Genomic DNA, 14,512 nt, shown 5'->3' with positions numbered 1-14,512 from the left:
AATACCATGCCATTTTATATAAGGGGCTCTGGCAGCCTTGGGGGGACACATGGGTAGTGTCCTGGAACCAATTCCCTGCTGATGCTAACTAAGAGCTTCCTTATTTACATCCCAATTCTACTTTCATTCTATAGCTAAAGTTACTGCAATATGGTGGGGTTAAAAAGCCCGTAATTTGGCCTTTACAACCTAGATAGCATATTGAAAAGCACAGACGTTACTTTGCCAACAAAGGTCCATCTAGTCAAGGCTATGGTTTTTCCTGTGGTCATGTATGGATGTGAGAGTTGGACTGTGAAGAAAGCTGAGCGCCGAAGAATTGATGCTTTTGAACTGTGGTGTTGGAGAAGACTCTTGAGAGTCCCTTGGACTGCAAGGAGATCCAACCAGTCCATTCTAAAGGAGATCAGCCCTGGGTGTTCTTTGGAAGGAATGATGCTAAAACCTCAAACTCCAGTACTTTGGCCACCTCATGCAAAGAGTTGACTCACTGGAAAAGACTCTGATGCTGGGAGGGATTGGGGGCAGGAGGAAAGGGGGACGACAGAGGATGAGATGGCTGGATGGCATCACCGACTCAATGGACATGAGTTTGAGTGAACTCCGGGAGATGGTGATGGACAGGGAGGCCTGGCGTGCTGCGATTCATGGGGTCGCAGAGAGTCGGACATGACTGAGCGACTGAACTGAACTACTTAACACTTTCCCAGGTCCTTCTCCCACCTCCTCCACTTACCTTGGATGTAGCATTTTCAATCTTCTAATAGTTCAAGAAATTTTAACTGGAGGAAAAAAGTGATCCTACAAATACCCCAGGTACTGTGGGTGGTTGGACAAGTCCAAGGTTAGACAGCATGTTAAATATTGAGATAAAATCAATCCTTGAGTTTCTAGTTCACTTTTAGTTGGGTACCCTCCTTAAAAGTTCTAAAATTAGCAGTAATCACCACACTCAATTATACAAAGTTTGTGGGTGGAAAAAAAACTGTGAAGAGCACCAAGACATTCATTGTATCCACAATGACACCTAATACAGGGCCTGAGATTTTCTTCCTCTGTAACACGGAGAGAGAGGTCACATGACAATTTAGGTGACCAGGAAGAGACTGCATGGGAGACACCAGAGGATGTCCTGGGAATTCTGGCAGTGAAGGGGAGCCATGAGGTTCTAGCATTCAAGTTCATGGAGAAAGAGAAACAAGAACACCTGCATGTACTCCTCAAAGGCTAGTATAAAAGTAAGAAAGGGTTGGCTTAATACATTTTCATCTGTCTTTAGCTGTTTTGTTAAAAACAACATGCCTAAAAGTCTGCATGAGAAGAGGCATGTTCATATAGGTCTCTTAAGCATTTCTAACACTGACAAAGCCTCCTTAAATCTTCCAGGAGACAAAACAGTCTCCTAGAGGGAAAAATGTCTCTAATGGAGCTTTAGCTGTGACTTGCTCTTATTCTATTTTTTTCCTTATGCATTTAAAATCATTTCAAAAGGTAAGTTCTTTTTTGTCAAATAATTTGACAGTGAACTGAACTTGGCCTAACAACTAGCATAAAGTTGTCAATCTGTCCTGTGTTAGCAAAAATGAAAATATGAATAAAAATAAGAAAATGAAACCAAAGAGAAATACTATCGAGAGGAAAAACAAAGACAAAATTCAAATGTACTTTGAAAAACCTGATTTTTTCCCTCAATCAAAAAGAAGTGTATTTATGTTAAAATCAGGATGTTTGACTTTCCATTGATCTCTCAAAATACTTTCCAGATATTGTTGACAGTGCTCAGAACTGTGTAAAAGTTAACATCCAATACCATTTTAAGGAAAAAAGTTCAAATGTAGGACTTATTTCTAAGAAACCCTTCTCGAAGGTCAAGGCACTGGCAATTCTAATTTTAAAAGAAAAGAATTTTAAACATCATTGGGAATTTAAGTGACAATGGTTTTCAAGAGCTATCAATCACATCTCTTTTAAAAAAGAAAACATTTTCATTTCTGAAGGGCTCATACCTGACAACTCCAATTAATGATATTTCCCTACCCCACCCCCAAATCACTATACTAAATGCATTATTTCACCTTAGAATAGGAAAATTTAAAAATGTAATTAAAAAATTACACTCTCTATATATTAATATTTTAATGGTCATGTTTGATAGCAAAATTACAAAATTAAAACCAAATTCTACATTCAAGGGACAAATGTCTTCACTGTTTTATTTAAGAGTCTATTCCCTTCTTTGTTGTTTTCTATCTCCATATTTTAAAATGATGATCAAAGGTCAGGAGTCAATCCATTTACCTGAAATAAACAACTGGTAGATACTAGTTCTGCATTGATGTCCTTTAACAACTCAGTATTCAAAAGTCTAGGGGGACTGGTAAGTACATAATTTAGGAACATTTTAGAATTTCAGCACAACTCTGACACCCACGTCCCTAAAATCTTACAGACATTATTCACAGGCTTATTCACGTGTACTGAAGCATGTCCAGCATGCAGGCAAACTTCTTTTATTTGTTCAAATTGAGGTAAAAGAGACAAAAAAATACATAATATTAACAGAAGTGATACAATCTCTTATAACTTTATTTTTCAATTTAGAAGGAATTCAAGTCTGGGTACTATTTGATATTTTTTTTCAGATACCAAGCAATACCGACAAGATTCATAAATATGATTTTCTGACAGGAAAGTCTGCAAACATTTACAAAATACCAACTTTTCTTTCAAGCCTAAGATGGCTAAGATTTAGTAGTTATGATTAGTTTTTTCAGTACAAGTACATATTTAAATCTTGATTTTTGGGGGGCCAACATTTTAAATAGTCATATTTTACTCCACTTTCAGGTTTTAAATCAAAACATACCAACAACAAAAGAAAATTAGTGAAAATTACCCAACTGGCAGAAAGTCCCATATTTCAATGTTATTTTTAACCCAATAATTATAACCTACTGCCAGTAATTATTTATATGTATCTACTTGTTTTTATTAAATAAGCACTGGTCGGTTATATAAAAGAATTTTTCAAGAATGGTACTTGGCACTGGGTTACTTTAATGCTTCTGGTATAAACAGAAGCACTTAGAAAAAATACCAGCTCTTAAGCACTTTTTGTCTGAAATTTGAATTTCCAAAAGCATTTTTTCAATGTTACTTTTCCACTGATAGATTCTAGGGAGTCTAATCCCAGCTGACATGGTTAATTTTAAAAAACAAATGAAAAATCCCCAAACCACATAATAATGGGACACTACACCTGCTTTTCACATCTTATGGAAACAGTTCCAGGCAGACCAAAAGTAGAAGAAAACCTGCCAAATCAAAGTATTGTAAATAAAGTTCATCTCCCGTACCCTAGAGCAGAAAAGCTCAAAAATCAAAAAATGAATATCAAAAGACTACCCCTGTCCTCCACGCAAAAACCCACCCTAACAGTTTAGTTCTGAGCCTACCATTTCCCTAAAATGTTAACACCAGAAGCTTTAAGGTACTTAAAGCTGCAGCAGTAACTGTAGAAAGCACCACACTACAGAGGAAACTCCACAAAGGGCTCAGCAGCCACCCACCCAGTCCTGACTACCCCCACCCCAGTAATACGTAAAAGCTGTTAGGTTTTTCTTATGCTAATAAAGGCATACCACCTAGTGTGCTAAAGACTAAAACTAGCAGCATTAGAGCAGTAAAGTGAAAATAGGAAGCCTACAGGAATGATCTAAATGCCTACTTAGAAGAAACAAAGCAGCAGACCGGACCCTTGCCCTCTCCCTGTGTTCACAGGGAAGTGGTAGAATTAAACAGTCAGATTTACCCACATTAACACAAACTTAACACAACTTCCGCAAGACACCAGAATAAAACCTGACCTTTCCAGTCAAGGGGCACAGACAGACAGGCCTCTTCCAGGTCCTGGAGTTGAATGAGTTCAAAGACTGGCAGTAATGGAAAAAAAGAAAGCACGTTAGGGCGTGATGGGAACCAGCTTCACAGTTTATCGAACCGTCACCCCGAGTTTCTCCAGCACACGAACACCCTTTTCTTGGTATTCCTGTCGGGTCATCCAGAAGTTGTCTTTGTCCTTCATGATGTCCGCTAGAACTGCACCTCCCAGGAAAACCATGTGCTTCCTGCGGGGCGGGTCTTCAATGCGGATCTTGAATTTCTACAGGAGAAAGAGGAGATAGTAAAATGTCACACGTGCATGGTGTTTTCTGTCTTATGAAAATGACTTTTTCTTAAATTCTCACAAAGCTCCTGTGATGTATACATGTGAAGGAGAGAGAGACCTTGTGTAACTTGCCCCACTCACAGGAGATCGCAAATCCATCCCAGTGTGTTTAGAACGCTCCCTACTTACACCTGTGGCCCCAGTGTTAACTGCACCCCGTGTCACTCTCAAAAGCATCTTGATATGAACAATGAATTCCACGGTCACCCTACTAAAAGCCCAAGTACCGGAGTCCTGGCTGTGTCAGGTGTTTCACTGATGGGCAAGTCATCCAGCCAGCTATCAAGTGAAGAGTTGGGATAAGAGGACTTTTACTTCCTTCAAGGTCTTATGCTCTTATGATCGTAGTCCCAGGCAACAAAGATTTAAGTTCTTATAAGCAAAGCTCACTTTCTATTGTTTCAAATTCAAACGAATATTTGAATAAACAAGGCCAAATATGGTCAAGATAAATTATGAGGATGTTGGAAAAAATGAACACAGTAAACAAAATTAAAGACAAGCAGGAAAAGCTTTACACTCTGTAGCCATCAAGGAGAGACCTCCTTCTGTATGGTAAGTCAACACATGCAAGAGAAACCTTAAAATGAAGTAGCAGTTTTATTTACAAAGTCACAAATCATGCAAAAATACTCAAAATAGCTGTCATCTTAACTGTCTTTATGTCACATACATGAACTGTAGGATCTGTCATAATATATGACATAGAAAAAACCTGTTTACTGATTAATTCTGAGGCTAACCTACTGTTCTAACTGTTCTAGTTACTTTTTCACTCTTAGGCAGGGGTCTGCAAACTTTTTCTACAGGGATCAGAGGATAAATACTTGAAGCTCTGTGGGGTCTACTCTGGCAATAGCTAAAGGCAGCCAGAGACAGTGTGTGACAACAGGTAACATATTAGGTGACAAAGGAGTCCGCTTGGCCAGGTTCCCAAAAACTCCATTTATCAAACAGCCAGGTCTGGCCTGGGCTGTGCTCTGGCCACCCTGCTCCTGGGGAAACCTGGCTGACCCTTGAGGACACCGCTGCCTCTGCAGCTGTTGCAATGGGCTGCTGTTTCTCACTACTGCCATTCCAGAGACCCTCAGAAACTCGCCCTTCTGGACCATTCCAGCCACCACTCTCTGGGCCCATGGTGTCTACAGAGCCTCATGCGGAGGAATTCTCCTCAGACCTGCTCGGTGGCGCGTGGGCGCACTCTCTCCACCATGCCCTGACACCATCCTCAGTGACCCTGTCCTTCTCTGCCTTGCTTGGCAGAATGCCATTTCAGGTGATCAACTCTCTGCTCTGCCCCTGCCCTCAAGTAACTGAGCGTGGGGTGAGAAAAACTCAACATCCACTTTAAGCTTTACCTCAACTGAGCCCCTCAGAGATGCTCAGCAACCCCATGACATTTCTCTTCTCTCTTCCACTCTCTAAGACACCACTTCACACCTCCTCATTTATTTTACAAACATCCATCAGCTCCTCCCTCCTCTGAGAGCCTCCTAACCCATCCTGCGACGGTCACCTTTCTTCCTCCCTTTCCTCAAGCATGTACTCACCACATCAGACTTAATAATCCTTTAAACAAATCAGATACTACTTTCTCTGCTCAAGTTCCTCCCAAGACTCTATCTCAATAGAAGGAAAGCCAAAATCTTTACCATGGCTGAACAAGACTTGCGTCCTGACTACCTTCCTCTTTTTTTGGTTGTACCATGTGGCATGTGGGATTAGTTCCCCCACCAGGGATCGAACCCATACCCCCTGCGGTGGAAGTGTGGAGTCTTAACTCCACACCACGGAAGTCTCCTGACTGCCTTTCTGTGCTCACCTCCTAGTCCCCTCCCTTGCTTACTCTGCTCCAGCCACTCCTACACACTCCCCGTAACTCAGGACTGTTACTGCCTGGAAGATTCTTCCCCACAGAGTCAGGCTCCTCGTTCCCTTCGGCCTTTGTTCAAAAGTTATCTCATTGGGCTCCTTCTCTGATCACTCTACCTGAAGGAGCACACCATCTCCCCTCATCACTACCACTTTCGAGCCCCTAACCTGACTTTTCCTCATAGTGCTTATTACTAACCAAAGTATTATTCATAGACTAAAAGTAGAGATTTTGTTTTGTTCGCCACTGTTTTGCCCAGACAAGTGTTTGGCACATAGAAGGAGTTCAAGTAGTACTTGCTAAATAATCATCTAAGACTGATTTTAAATTATATGTATAACTCAATAACATCAGACAGACGAGTGAAGTACTTCAACAACGTGCCTCCTTTAAGTCTTTTAATCGGTTTAATGTATGAGTCCATACAGAATTTAATTTCAATAAATTGAGTCACAAATGAAAGATGTATTGTAGACAGACACTTTGCCGTCTGAGGCATCAGGGAAGTCCTAATATAGTGTCTCCAATATATAAAGCCCTCTGTATGATGTAATCTCATTATCTAAAACAACTGACCAAAGTTGGTGAGATGAACCTCAGAGGTTTTTTTTAAACAAAATTAAAATGTTTTAAACTGCTTTTCTTTTTTTAAATATACATTTATTTATTTTAATTGGAGGCTAATTACTTTACAATATTGTAGTGGTTTTGCCTTACATTGACATGAATCCACCACGGGTGTACATGTGAACCTCAGAGATTAACTTAGAATTAGATGACTCCTAGCTGAGCACGTAGTATGTACAGATAGTGTACTTCACACATTCCAGGGTTTGTAGAGAAAAATCAATGTCAAATAACCATCAACTGTTACACCCTGGTTTAAAAACTTCTTTCCACTCTATGTATCAACAACTATCTAAAGTCTGTTTTAAGAGCTATGATTGTTGACACGAATGCAAAAGAACTGGAGACTACCTGATTGGGGAGATAAAAGACATATGCAAGAAACAGCCAGAAAATAATTTTAAATCAGAAATACGAAACAGTCTAAGAGTAGCACCGAATGTTGATGACGTAGTTAAAAAAAAAACAACCCAACAGCCTTCCTTCACAGTACCGCAGGTTCTTCAGGCTACTGGTTACAGATGAACCGACAGGTGTCACTGGACCCGGCTGCCTCAGCTCACTGAGTAGAAAGGCCAGCTGGCACTAGGACGCTGGGACAAAGCTCATCTTGAACCACTTCTACTCTTCAAGGCTGCACTGGGCTGCAGTAGACGTTTGTTTAGAAGACTTCTTGCTCCCTCTGGTGGTTGTCAAGATTCACAAGCTATTTCACAGGGTTTTAACAGGATGCTAACAGTTGGAGTACTGACTGATACTTACAGAAAGTTTTTCCACATCACCCTTCAATACTCGTTCTAAGTAAAGCTGTTTAAGCTCTCGTTCCAACCGGGATGGCAGACCAGGGTACATAGTAGACCCTCCAGAAAGCACAATGTGCTTATAGAACTCAGATCTAGGAAGACACAACAGGTATTCATTAGGGGTTTCAGATTAGGAAAACAGTATTTCAAGAGTTGCTTTTATTTACATTAGCCTCAGGTTGCTGGGAGAATTAAATAAAATTCAACATGTAAACTGCAGGGCTGAATGCTTGCTATTACTACTATAAACAGATAACAAACTCTTTATATAGAAAATATCTATTACCATTTTGATGACAATACTCCTAAAGCACATAACACATTTTCTTGCAAATGTAATTAAGTCTTTCAATAACGACTGGTTCACATAACAAAGGAGCGGTATTTGGGCTGGGCTGTAATAGTGCTTCCACGGAGCCACTTAGATGTGGTTGTTTACTAAAATAAACTATATTCCACCATGACTCCACTTCTAGCTTTTGAATTTTTCCATTTGCCTTTTGTAGTTTTCCCTTTTGTTCCTCTGCTCTGAGGCCGCTGGCTATTATTTTTGGTTAGATTGATGTGCTTGCTTCTAATAGCAGCCCTGTCTTTCTTCCTTAAATATGCTGTTGGTCATGATACCAGATAATCAAATCTAAAATAAGTGCAGATGGAGTAAAAGTATTAACAGTATAATCTAAGTGAGGGTTGGAGGAGCTTTTTTAGTAAAACTCAGGAGCTAAGTTGTATCCATTTTGGCTTCACTCAAACTCACTTCCTGGTTTTACTTCCTTTCAGGTTCTCAAGAGCTCAGGCTATTGTAATTCTAGCTTCTAGGAGAAGGCAATGGCACCCCACTCCAGTACTCCTGCCTGGAAAATCCCATGGACAGAGGAGCCTGGTAGGCTGCAGTCCATGGGGTCGCTGAGCGTCAGACATGACTGAGCGACTTCACTTTCACTTTTCACTTTCATGCATTGGAGAAGGAAATGGCAACCCACTCCAGTGTTCTTGCCTGGAGAATCCCAGGGACTGGGGAGCCTGGTGGGCTGCCGTCTATGGGGTCACACAGAGTCAGACACGACTGAAGTGACTTAGCAGCAGCAGCAGCAGCAGTTTTGTATTGTATTTAATTGCAGATGCATGCATGAATGTAACATAAACTAAGCAGCTGAAGTACAGCTACATGTGGTATATGCCCGTGAGCATCTACATGTATGCTTTCAATACACTGAACATGCAGAACAAAATCTGAGTGCTGCAACTTTCCGAGGCTAGCAACGTGGAAAGGGTACCAAACCTGACTCCAGTGCCTTAGCATCACCAAAACTTCAATCACCACCAACAGGTATGCACCTTTATATATAATCTTGCTATTAGTGATCATTACATCAAGGGACAAAAGCATCTACCCAATCCCCACTATGAGAACTTATCATAATTACGAAGTCTAGATTAGACTTCTGATCATCTTCCATTAGATTTATAGCTTGTTCTAAGCCAATTGCTATTTTTACTAATTACCATTATTGTCCTGTTCCCCACCCTCCCACAAAAACTTGGCAGTTATTTCATTAGGGTTAAATAAAGAAGTAAGCAAACACTTGCTTAGTAAAATGTTTCTGAGTGAATTTCTCAACTTGGGTGAAGAGGAGAGCTTTCTGTGACTCAAACTCAAGCTGCAATAAAAGATTATAAATCTTCTTATACAACTAAATAAAACCAAAATTTTATGTGGCCAGAAACACCAGAAGAGACAAATGAAAAATTACAAAATATCTGCAAATGGACCACAGAGCTCAAATAAAATGAACTTCTTTAAAAATTGAGAGGAAAAAAAAATTACAAAAATCTTACAGATAACAGGCAAAAGCCACAAACAGATTAATTCACCAAGAAAAGATATAAAAATGATCCATCGGGCTTTCCAGTTGGCTCCAGTGGTAAAGAACCTGCCTGCCAATGCCGGAGACGTAAAAGACTTGGGTTCAATCCCTATGTTAGGAAGACCCCCGGAGGCGGCCATGGTAACCCACTCCAGTATTTTTGCCTGGAGAATCCCCATGGACAGAGGAGCCGGAGGGGCTCCAGTCCAATGGGTTGCAAAGAGTTGGACACAACTGAAGCAACTTAGCATACAACACACAGAAAACTATATGCAACTTCAATCTTAAGAGAAATGCAAGTTAAAATTACATTGAGATATCATTTCTCATTCATTAGACTGACATGCAAGTAAAATGTTGACAAACTCTGTGAACAGCTGTAGTGTCCTCAGACATGACTGTAGGAAAGAGAAGGGAATTAAGCAATAACAAAACCACACACGCATTCGCCTTTTGACCCAACTATTCCCCGCTCAGGCATTTTTTCAGGACATATATCCCAACACTACAAAGATACAGTGTGCACAAGGTTATTAATTGCAGCATTATCTGTCAGCATAAATAATGGACCCTACCTAGATAACCAGGATTCACTGAAGAAGCCATTATATGTACACACTGGAAAAAAGAACAATAACAACATACAGGAAGTGGTATAAGATTGTTTAAGATATATTAAGAGAAAAAAACAAAGTTCAAAAGAGTATTCACAAGATGCTACCTCTTGTGTAAGAAAATAAGAAATAGAGGGAGTAGCACTAAGGTGAAAGACAACGGGTGGGGAGAGTAATACTTCTGAGTGTCCTTTCTTTGTTTAGTTTTAACAGCCTTTTCAGAAACCAAAATTAAAGATGAACTGGGAATATCCTGTGCCACAAAACAGAATGAAATAGAACACGCTCAGAAGAGATGAGGGTGCAAAGAAGAGCGCCTGGAGAAGGAAACAACAACCCACTCCAATGTTCTTGCCTGGAGAATCCCACCAACAGAGGAGCCCGGTTATAGTCCATGGAGTCCCAGTGAGTCTGACATGGCTTAGGAACTAAACGACAAAGCACACAGAAGCCTGCTGCAGGGGCTCTCACAGGCCAAACCAGGAACAATTCAGCACCAAAATGAAATAAGGCAGGGATAAGAACTATAATCCACTGAATAAAATTGCAAGTCCATACTGAAAATTAACAAAAACAAGGGAGAAAGCAAGGCAGTTCCTTATGCTAGAATGCCAACTAATAAATAGAGAAGGAATGACAGAATCAGAAAAATCATCTTTCTGCAACCATCACAATAAAAATGGATTTAGGCAAAAACCATCAATTGATGATAAAAGGGGTGGAAGTCAGAAACTGATGAAGAATAGGAGATTTACACAGTCTCAAAAGTATTTTCGGGCTTCTCTGGTGGCTCAGACGGTAAAGAATCTGCCTGCAATGCAGGAGACTCAGGTTCATTCATTGGGTTGGGAAGATCGAGAAAAGGATGGCTACCCATTCCAGTATTCTTGCCTAGAGAATTCCATGGACAGAGGAGCCTGGCGGGCTACAGTCCATGGGGTTGCAGAGAGTTGGACACTACTGAAAATACTTTCCCACAAATTACTTATAAATCAGGAAAAAAAAAAATACAACCTATACAATGGAGAGGACGCTCAGAGGGCTCAAACCTTGTACACACAGGACCCGGGGACCTCACAGAGACTGAGACAGAACTGTGTTTGAGCATCTCCTGTGGAGGTACGGGTCAGCTGTGGTCTGCCGCAGGAACAGGGGCTCTGGGTGTGGATATGGCATAAGTCCTCTTGGAGGAGGTCGCCATTAACCCCACCATAAAGCTGCCAGAACTTACGTTAAGACTGGGAAATAGACTCTTGGAGGGTTCAACAGAATCTTGTGCACCAGGACCCAGGAGAAAGGAACAGTGACCCCGCAGGAGACTTGCCTATGGGTGTCCAGGAGCCTCGGGCGAAGGTGTGGGTTGGTGGTGGCCTGCTGCAGGCTTGGGGGCTCGGACGGTAGCAGTACATGCATGAGATCTTTTGAGGGAGGCCAGCATTATCTTCATTGCCTCCACCATAGTTTGGCCCAGGTAAATAGCAGGGAGGGAACACAGCTCCACCCATCAACAGGAAATTGGATTAAAGATTTACTGAGCATGGCCCCGCCCATCAGAACAAGATGCAGTATCCCCCTCAGTCAGTCTATCCCATCAGGAAGCTTTCATAAGCCTCTTATCCTTTTCCATCAGAGGGCAGACAAACTGAAAACCACAATCACAGAAAACTAACCAATCTAATCACACGGAGCACAGCCTTGTCTAACTCAATGAAACTGTGAGCCACGCCGTGTAGGGCCACCCAAGACAGATGGGTCATGGTGGAAGGTTCTGACAAAATGTGGTCCACTGGAGAAGGAAATGGCAAACCACTCCAGTATTCCTGCCTTGAGAACCCCATGAACAGTATGAAAAGGCAAAAAGATAGGACACTGAAAGATGAACTCCCCAGGTTGGTAGGTGCCCAATATGCTACTGGAGATCAGTGGAGAAATAACTCCAGAAAGAATGAAGAGATGGAGACAAAGCAAAAACAATACCCAGTTGTGGATGTGACTGGTGATGGAAGCAAGTTCCAATGCTGTAAAGAGCAATATTGCATAGGAACCTGAAATGTTAGGTCCATGAATCAAGAGAAACTGGAAGTGATCAAACAGGAGATGGCAAGAGTGCACGTCAACATTTTAGGAATCAGGGAACTAAAATGGACTGGAATGGGTGAATTTAACTCAGATGACCATTGTATCTACTACTGTTGGCAAGAATCCCATAGGAGAAATGGCATACCCATCATAGTCAACAAGAGTTTGAAATGCAGTACTTGGATGCAGTCTCAAAAACGACAGAAGGATCGCTTCATTTCCAAGGCAAATCATGGTAATATCATGGTAATCCTAGTCTATGCTCCGACCAGTAATGCTGAAGAAGTTGAACAGTTCTATGAAGACCTACAAGACCTTCTAGAATTAACACCCAAAATAGATGTCCTTTTCATTATAGGGGACTGGAATGCAAAAGTAGGAAGTCAAGAAACACCTGGAGTAACAGGCAAATTTGAACCTGGAGTACAGAATGAAGCAGGGCAAAGGCTAAGAGAGTTCTGCCAAGAGAATGCACTGGTTGTAGCAAACACCCTCTTCCAACAACACAAGAGAAGACTCTACACATGGACATCACCAGATGGTCAATACAGAAATCAGACTGATTATATTCTTTGCAGCCAAAGATGGATAAGCTCTATATAGTCAGCAAAAACAAGACTAGGAGCTGACTGTGGCTCAGATCATGAACTCCTTACTACCAAATTCAGACTTAAATTGAAGAAAGTAGGGAAAACCAATAGACCATTCAGGTATGACCTAAATCAAATCCCTAATGATTATACAGTGGAAGTAAGAAATAGATTTAAGGGACTAGATCTGATAGACAGGGTGCCTGATGAACTATGGACGGTGGTTTATGACACTGTTTAGAAGACAGGGAGCAAGACCATCCAAGAAAAAGAAATGCGAAAGAGAAAAGGAAAGATATACCCATTTGAATGCAGAGTTCCAAAGAATAGCAAGGAGAGATAAGAAAGCCTTCCTCAGTGACCAGTGCAAAGAAACAGAGGAAAATAATAGAATGGAAAAGACTAGAGATCTCTTCAAGAAAATGAGAGATACCAAGGGAATATTTCATGCAAAGATGGGCTCAATAAAGGACAGAAATAGTATGGACCTAACAGAAGCAGAAGATACTAAGAAGAGGTGGCAAGAATACACAGAAAAACTGTACAAAAAAGATCTTCATGACCCAGATAATCACACAATGGTGTGATCACTCACCTAGAGACAGACATCCTGGAATGTGAAGTCAAGTGGGCCTTAGGAAGCATCACTATGAACAAAGCTAGTGGAGGTTGATGGAATTTCAGTTGAGCTATCTCAAATCCTAAAAGATGATGCTGTGAAAGTGCTGCACTCAATATGCCAGCAAATTTGGAAAATTCAGCAATGGCCACAGGACTGGAAAAGGTCAGTTTTCATTCCAATCCCTAAGAAAGGCAATGCCAAAGAATGTTCAAACTACTACACAATTGCACTCATCTCACACGCTAGCCAAGTAATGTTCAAAATTCTCCAAGCCAGGCTTCAACAATACGTGAACTGTGAACTTGCAGATGTTCAAGCTGGTTTTAGAAAAGGCAGAGGAACCAGAGATCAAATAGCCAACGTCCACTGGATCATCGAAAAAGCAAGAGTTCCAGAAAAACATCTATTTCTGCTTTATTGACAATGCCAAAGCCTTTGACTGTGTGGATCACAATGAACTAGAAAATTCTGAAAGAGATGGGAATACCAGACCACCTGACCTGCTTCCTGAGAAATCTGTAGGTAGGTCAGGAAGCAACAGTTAAAACTGGACATGGAACAACAGACTGGTTCCAAATAGGAAAAGGAGTACATCAAGGCTGTATACTGTCACCCTGCTTATTTAACTTCTATGCAGAGTACATCATGAGAAACGCTGGGCTGAAAGAAGCACAAGCTGGAATCAAGATTGCCAGGAGAAATATCAATAACCTCAGATATGCAGATGATACCACCCTTATGGCAGAAAGTGAAGAAGAACTAAAGAGCCTCTTGATGAAAGTGAAAGAGGAGAGTAAAATAGTTGGCTTAAAGCTCAACATTCAGAAAACGAAGATCATGGCATCCGGTCCCATCACTTCATGGCAAATAGATGGGGAAACAATGGAAACGGTGACAGACTTTATTTTTGGGGGCTCCAAAATCACTGCAGATGGTGACTGCAGCCATGAAATTAAAAGACGCTTGCTCCTTGGAAGAAAAGTTATGACCAACCTAGACAGCATATTCAAAAGCAGAGACACTGCTTTTCCAACAAATGTCCGTCTAGTCAAGGCTATGGTTTTTCCAGTAGTCATGTATGGATGTGAGAGTTGGACTATGAAGAAAGCTGAGCACCGAAGAATTGATGCTTTTGAACTGTGGTGTTGGAGAAGACTCTTGAGAGTCCCTTGGACTGCAAGGAGATCCAACCAGTCCATCCTAAAGGA

General features: G+C 41.1%; 1 protein-coding gene across 2 annotated transcripts in view; it reads right to left on the bottom strand.

Annotated features, from left to right (window-relative positions):
• Window positions 1-2,467: 2,467 nt before the first annotated feature.
• Window positions 2,468-14,512, bottom strand: part of ACTR2 (ARP2 actin related protein 2 homolog) — a 37,883-nt gene continuing 25,838 nt past the window's right edge. Inside the window, exons 9-10 of one of the 2 annotated variants that reach the window (XM_027555641.1) lie at window positions 7,491-7,623; window positions 2,468-4,162 (exon numbers count right to left, since the gene is read on the bottom strand). In XM_027555641.1, the coding sequence (XP_027411442.1) occupies window positions 3,992-4,162; window positions 7,491-7,623 (304 nt within the window). In that variant the 3' untranslated portion in view covers window positions 2,468-3,991. The remainder of the gene's footprint in view (window positions 4,163-7,490; window positions 7,624-14,512) is intronic. The other variant, XM_027555642.1, reaches the window with a different exon arrangement.

Source organism: Bos indicus x Bos taurus, chromosome 11 (assembly GCF_003369695.1).
Source record: "Bos indicus x Bos taurus breed Angus x Brahman F1 hybrid chromosome 11, Bos_hybrid_MaternalHap_v2.0, whole genome shotgun sequence".
Lineage (NCBI taxonomy): Eukaryota > Metazoa > Chordata > Mammalia > Artiodactyla > Bovidae > Bos > Bos indicus x Bos taurus.
The sequence above is the reverse complement of the archived record's forward strand: the minus strand, read 5'-3'. Positions and strand labels throughout refer to the sequence as shown.